At 38.4% G+C, this 7,814-nt stretch overlaps 1 protein-coding gene across 1 annotated transcript in view; it reads left to right on the forward strand.

The window, feature by feature from the left end:
• olfml3b (olfactomedin-like 3b) overlaps positions 1-2,587 on the forward strand; it is a 29,682-nt gene extending 27,095 nt beyond the window's left edge. Inside the window, exon 3 of the mRNA XM_017450074.3 lies at positions 741-2,587. Coding sequence (XP_017305563.1) covers positions 741-1,525 — 785 coding nt within the window. The 3' untranslated portion in view covers positions 1,526-2,587. The remainder of the gene's footprint in view (positions 1-740) is intronic.
• Positions 2,588-7,814: the final 5,227 nt, after the last annotated feature.

Raw genomic sequence — 7,814 nt, forward strand, 5'->3', positions numbered from 1 at the left:
ACACTTGACACAGTGGTATTATCCATGCGCATCTCAAGCACTTGCACGTGCGTGCCCTGAAGCCGCTCGTGCACGTTGTCGCCTCAGCGCCCTCTGCTGGCGCTATCGTGACAAATGCATTTTTTTTAAAAAAAAATCACGTTTTGCATGGGGCGTAACCTGGCCTGGGGATTCGGGGCTGTAAACCCGAAGATTTTTTTCTTTAGCCCCGAATAATTATCCACTTGCAGTGGTTTGTCACTACGTAACTGAACGTCAGTAAAAGCAGACGGCGGTGTTATCATTTTATATTTCAGCAAGACCAATCAGAAAGGGTTTACAGGAAAATATGTGGAAACACTCGTGTCTTATTGGCTGACAGCTCTCAATTCTGCCAAACACTAGCTCACACAGTCAGTGTGAGGAAAAATGGATATACGAATAAAGGGGTTGAAGGGGTTGAATAAAGGGGTTGATATCCTCGCATGCTGAACAAGGTGCATAAATGTCTATATGAGTTTCAGTTTACATGAACATATGAGCAAAGCATAACGATATATATATATATATATATTAGTATGTGTCATTAAATGAAACATCCATTGTAAAGTTTCTTACTAATACTATCAACATGGTAACCTGCTTGAAAAATCTGCAGTCTTGGCTACTTTGTAATGCTGTCAACTATTCTGATGTTTTTTATATCCTCAAATAAATTAAATGACCAATAATCCATTATGTAATCTTTATTGTCTTCAAAGACTGCAGTGTCATGGTCTCAAGCATTAAGGGCATGAAGATTCTCAAACGGGTTGGTGGCGCTAAAGGCATGTGGACTAAAGACATGGGTGTCTCCACTGGGAAGGTCTACATCTTTAACGGTACAGGGGAGGACACACTCTATGAGTTCAGTTCTGTGAGGGACTTCAGCTCTTCTCTAGGCTTCGCAGCAAGCAAAGCGGTCCAACTTCCCTCCTCCTGGCAAGGTATGGGTCATGCTGTGTACAACAATCATCTGTATTATGTAAAGGGCAGTGAGGAGATAAGGCTGGTGAAGTTTGACCTACAGAAAGCTTCTGTGGTGGACAGTGCTGTCTTCCCTGCCAAGGACCTGCTCCCAGTCTACAGTCTTAACTCTGAGACCTACATCGACTTGGCTATAGACGAAGAAGGTTTGTGGGCCATTTACGCTACAAAGAATAATGAGAAACATGTCTCATTAGCCAAGGTGAATGCTAAAACTCTGGCCATTGAGCAGATGTGGGATACGCCTTGCCCAAGGGAGAATGCAGAGGCAGCTTTTGTAGTGTGCGGCACAGTCTATGTAGTCTACAACTCCAAGCTTCCCAGCCGCTCCCGAATCCAATGTGTTTTTGATGTGAGTGATATGATAACCAATGATGATGCTCCTACAGTGTATTTTCCAAAGCGTTATGGCACTCATTCAAGCTTCAAATACAGTCCCATTGAACAGCTAGTCTATGCTTGGGATGATGGCTACCAGATTCTTTACAAGTTACAAATGAAGAAAAAATTGGAGGTTTAGACTGTATTGAAATGGCTTGTAACTAATGTAAACAAAATCTGCTTGAAACCCTGGTTTGATGTGGATTTATGTTGGATAGGTTGCTGAGGTTTTTATGACTGAACATTAATCATGTACCTAAAGGTACCATTTATTTTTTAATTTTCTACCATAAAACCTTCGCAGTAGCACAATTCCCCCATTTCTAACTATTATGTAATGGTTTGCCTTTATATGGGACTAAGTATGTTTATATCTAAAGCCTTGTACTGCTGTACCACCTACTGTACTGGCTACCAATGATAACCAGAGCTTCAAAATGAATTATCTATACAATAATTTGCAAATGTTTATGCCTGGAATATATCCTTATATTATGTCTAACTGTTTTCCTACACATGTCTGGAATATATCCTTATATTATGTTTAACTATTTTGTACACAACTGAATATTAAATTGAACAACTAGAACTAAATCATGGTTATTCAGTCACATTTTTATATAAGACATTTATATAAAGACAGCAGGCATTTAAAATGTTAAGGGATTCAATTAGAAAACTTATTTGGTACCCAAGTGAACAAATGTTTGCCAAACTATTTTTCACCATATTAAAAAAAACAAAAAAAACAAAAAACAAATACTGGAAAAAAGACCAATTAGAATCAATAAACTTAATAATCACACATAATAAATACAAGGGGTGCTCTGTAACAAGTCCGGGTTCAAGCACTTTACGACCCTTTAAGGAAATGTGTAAAACATGTGCGATATTATGATGTATTGTGCAAGCCTGTAAGCACCCATATCATAGAAAAAGCAAGATCATGTTAATAAATATATTGTAATTTGACATAAAGAAATAGCTTTTTAAAATGTTTAAACTGTTGTAGCTCCATGTATTGTCTGATCTCATATATTTTGCATGCTTCTTAAGAATCATAAATGTTGCATGTGTTTATTTAATTTTACACAGTGTTGACATTGACTTTAGGTGTTTTTGACTTTCAGTAAACTGAACCACACTTAATTTTGTAAATAAACTTGTCATGACTATCTAAATAAAAAAAAGTTCAGCATAATTTTTTTAAAAATTAATTATTGACCTAGAGAGTCCAGAGATTTGTACTAGACAACGCTTGTTGTGACTGAGAAAAAAACTTAGGACTATTTCACAATAGTTTTTTTTTTCTTTCTTTTTTTTAAATAATCACAAATATTTAATGATTTGATTGCCACCAGGGGTTCTTGAGGCAAAATGGTTAAGTATTATGAGGTCTAATATGTTATATGAGTAAGGTGTGTGTGAAATATTGCATAATATACAATAATTTATAGATATGTAACATGTGGTAGCGCCTCCCAGTGGCCAATTTAAAATACAGCATACACAATTCAAAATGTCCAATGTCCAAAATGATTGACATAGTAAAATTGGGTATAATTCAACTCGATATGCTTCCAGGAGTTTAGTGGTGCTGTTCCGAAGGTCATGGATGTTATAAGATACACCAAACTAGCTGTCAATAGACTAAAGCGTTGCAGAGATATAACATCATGGTCATTTTGGTCTATCAAAAATCTTTGAAATTAAATAGGAAATATATGTTTTGCTCAGGATTGCCAAGGATTCCAATGATATAAGACACTTGAATCTGTGACAAATGGTTCAAAAGTCATGACCGTTTTTGTAATTTATTTTGTTTTGATCACTGTAGTGCCATCGTGTGGCTGATCAGGGTTGTTATAGACTGGTGGAGTATTACCATCCCTCAAAGTTTCAAGTCTCTAGGCCTTACAGTTTGGTCTAAAACATTCTAATTTAAAATAATTGTTGTGTATAGGGCATGAAATTACTTCTTGGGAAAAACTTGGCATATAGAAGAGGCTACAATGAATAGGTTTATTAAAAGGATATGTCGGTTTTATTTAGTTTAGATTTTTTTTCTGATCAACAATCAGAATCATTATATTAATTATATATGAGAATAGTCAGGGAAGACACCTGCACAGGCTGTTGTTATGAACCCAAGTTCTGATAGCCTGATTATTGCTATTGATAATAGCAGATGCAGGTGAGAAGTAGCAAAAGTGGATGATAACAACAGGATATTAGAGCAATATATGATAGTAACAATTGTAGAGAATTAATGAGTACAAACACAGGTAAGTATACCAAACTGGAGGAGACGAAGATGAGGAAGGACAGTTACGGAAGGGCAGTGCAGTCTGAGCACAGAGGTAAGTGTGAGGTGATTATTTTTGGAGTCCTTGATGAACAGAATAATTGATGGGAGGTGTGTATGATTAGTAGTCCAGAGAGAGGGAGTGGAAAGTGGGAGGAGGCTGTCTGATGGAGGCTTGACAAGATTTACGTGGGTTATACGAGAATGGTCTCTCTGTACGAACACTTTTATGCTTGTACCTCAGCACATAAGTGTTCATTTTTATTACTGCTATTGACACAATAAATAAGTATGTCTACACAAATATGAATCTATATATTTTATATTGAAAATACAATAACATTGTATTTTTCATTATATTTACTGTCTTGTATTGTCTTCATTATATTTACTCATGTCTGCTAATTTGACAGATGTTTTCAAAATTATGACATAAAAATAAAGATAATCAGCTTTAATTTAATTTAATCATCTTTGACTATTTCACAGATTTGTTTGCAAACTAATTTTTTTTATAAAACTCATTTTTTGTTTAAAAATCGAAAAACAAAATACAAATAAAGACACGTTCATTAATTTTTTGTTTCAACATTGACAATTGTACTACTAATGAACTATGTTTAAACCCATTTTTGCTCAAAAATGCAAAATATTTCAAATATGCCTCATTTATAGTTTCTTGAGTTCTTATTCTTTGAATTGGAAATATTTCGATTTAAGGCACGTGTGCAAAATGTTCTGACGTGGTATTACAGCGCAAGTTGCATAAGGGACTGTCTGGCAATTCTACCCACTAAGTTAAAACGTCAAAGTTAACACGCATTAGTTAAAATGACATACGTTGTAACATACAAAAGTCATTTAAAAACACACATTTTTACATTCTAAAGGCTGTAGCAATATCACAATGAGATTCACCTCACCTAAATGTTTTAGAGATATAATTCACATAAATGTTTTTTTCACATTCCAAAAGTTGTAGGAGTTTCCTAGTGGCCAGAATGTACTACAGTAGCGATATTTCCAATACCTCCTATATACAAATACAATATTCAATTATTTTAATAGGTCAGGCATCTCATTGTGAGTCTGCTACAGCCTTTAGAATGTAAAACGTGTTTTAAATGACTTTTGTATGTTAATAGTTATAAGTCATTTTACTTAATGCGTGGACAATGTCGACATTTGGGGTTGGATCTAGGCATGGGCAGGGGTGGTCTGAGCCCACCCAAACGTCTGTCTTTTGGACAGAACATAGGCAAGGACAACATTAATCTTTTTTATGATTTGTATAGGCCTATTGATTAAAAGTAATCTGAGGTGGGCTGTGTGTTGAGAAGTTTCAGGAAGGGCAGTAGGCTACCACAACCAATCACAAAATAACGCAAGCAAATTGCAGTATTTTTCTATGTTTTTATTGGCTGAAAGCAACTGCGTGTTCTACACTCACGAGACAGCTTCAGTCTGCCCGCCTTCTTTAGCTGGCAAGAACTGGGCCTGTCGACGTTTTAACTCTGTGGGTGGAATTGCCAGGTCCCTTGTGCTGTGATACCAGGTCAGAACATTCTCAGGTCTAAATATGCAGCTCTAATAAGTGCTGGCATTTTTGACTAGATGTTTTATGTCTGTATATAATAATTGAATATTATTCAAACTAATGGTGGTATTGATATCTGTGTAAGACTTTTGCCTCTATGGAACAAGGGCAGGGGAAAGTGAATATCCAGCGAAAATCAAACCTCAAACTAACTTTATTGCTGTGAAAAATCCGGCTAATTTTCCCGGTGGACGTCATCCTCCCTTATAGTAACCCTCTTACATTGCGGTCCCTCTTACTGCCTTTGAAAAGCATGTTTAAACATGTTTGACGAAGCCACTGATGGATTCTGCATGTTTTTCAGTTAGTTACATCACTAAAAAAGGGTGGAAACACTTACTGAGATGCAGGAGGACTCCGGACAGGAGGCACCCCACGATACAGGAGACCTCTTAGCATTTGTCCCACCCCGAGGCCACAGAAGGGATTGTACTGTTGCTACAGGGCTGGCTGTGGCTTAGGTTGGTAGAGCAGGCTGTCCACTAATCATAGGTTGGCGGTTCAATTCCTGGCCCAAATGACTTGGTCAAGACACTGAACCCCAAGTTGCTCCCAATGGCAAGCTAGCGCCTTGCATGGCAGCTCTACCATTGGTGTGTGAGTGTGTGTGTGAGTGAATGGGTGAATGAGAATCAGTGTAAAGTGCTTTGTAGAACCATTAAGGTTAAAAAAGCACTATATAAGTGCAGACCATTACCTTAGATACCCAACCTGCAGTGAAATGATCCTCTGCAAATGGTAAGACACAATGGACCCAGCTAGACTAGGACCTAGATAGAGTTCTAGTAGGAACCGCTGAGCAGAAAATTGATAGTATGACAAAAATCCTTTTCAGTGTGGCCAGAGAATGCTTTGGCACAGAGGAGAGAAAGGGAAATATTAATTCTGTGGAGGCATTAAGCTGCCTTTCGCCAGAGAGTGTGAACAGAGGGCATTGATAAATATTATGGCATGCTGTCTTACTTTAGCTCATGAGTTTATGTGACTTCTCTCTCTTGAGAGAACACTGTGCCTTTTTCTTATCAATTTCATAATTTATATTTCCTACATCAAGATTTTCTAACAGTGCCATGTTGTGAGGATCCTGCTGCCTTTCTGTTAGTGAGTTTGAGGCAAGAGTTTAGATTTTCTGTCATTATTCTGAAAAACCAGAACCATGGTAGGTCATCCCTGCTCCAACAAGAATTACCATAGAAAATCACACCATCATTCAGGGAGAAAACTGGACAATGGAAAAAAACATGAAGGAAAGCTGGCTGAGGAGGTGACGAAAAAATTATCAGCATTGTATACAACAAATACAAAATATTGTCCAAAAATGCCAATCAATATGGATTCTTAGACAAAGTTGTTACAGTTTGCTGTGCTCTGACAAACATGTGTCCAAGTGTTGTGCAGTGATTACTAAAAATTGTGCTGCAGCCCTGTGGATTTGTTGTGATTTTACATTGGTCGATTTTCCCAATTTAACTCAATTTCAGTTTTGGAATTCTTGTTCAGTTCCTGTTATCCAGACACTACAAGCCAGTAAAGCCACGCTACATTACAGGAATCTAAATAAATTTATTTTGAGTGGTTTCAATGAACAGCTGTTGTTCAAGTTTGTACATGCGTTGTTTCTATGGTTCTATTCTATTATGTACGAACATAAAAGACTTTAAACAACTTTCCTCTGATTCCACAAAGATCCTTTGTTAGAAGGCATTACTTGATAATTATAAATAAGCTTGTAGTTCACACAAATAAATATAACTCAGGCCTGTGTCACGTTTCAAGGTTGGAATTCGGAAGCAATCGCAGAATTTCAAGTAGTTTATTAAACTAACAACAAAACAAAAGACACTAAGACAACTTGGCATGATACTGTGGCAAAACTAAACAAACAAGATCAAGAAACATGGTAACATGGTCTAAGACAAACGAAAGACAGGGAAACAGTGCAGACAATGGACACACACACAAACAAATGTGAATCAGGTGCAGGTGATAACGTAACATGCAGTGCAGTGGCTGATGGGAACTGAAGTCCAGCGTTTCCTTGATATGACAGAACCCCCCCCCCGGCGCTTCTCCACCCAAAAATACACACCCTCCCATCTGGTGGTCCTGGCCCCCTGGGCAAAATGTCCCCAGCAAAACCAGGAGGCTGAGCAGCATCCACGGCGGGACAGGAAAGCAGAGCAACATCCTTGGCGGGGCAGGACAGCGGGACAACTTCCTCCGTAGAAAAGGAGAGCAGGAAAGCTTCCTCAGCAGAACAGGATAGCTTCCTCAGCAGGATAGGGCAGCCAGACAGCTTCCTCAGTGGGACAGGAGAGGGGATCAATGTTCTCCACGAGGCCCGAGGGAAGCTCAAAGATTTCCGTGAGGCCATAGGCCATAGCAGGAAGGCAGAGAGAGATCCTCAGCCATGCAGGGAGGCAGAGCGACCTCCTCAGCCGAGCGGCATACTCAGCGGTGCAGGCAAACAGAGCGGCATACTCAGCGGTGCAGGAAGGCAGAGCAACGTCCTCAGCTGAACTGGCA

This window comes from Ictalurus punctatus, chromosome 21 (genome assembly GCF_001660625.3).
Source record: "Ictalurus punctatus breed USDA103 chromosome 21, Coco_2.0, whole genome shotgun sequence".
Lineage (NCBI taxonomy): Eukaryota > Metazoa > Chordata > Actinopteri > Siluriformes > Ictaluridae > Ictalurus > Ictalurus punctatus.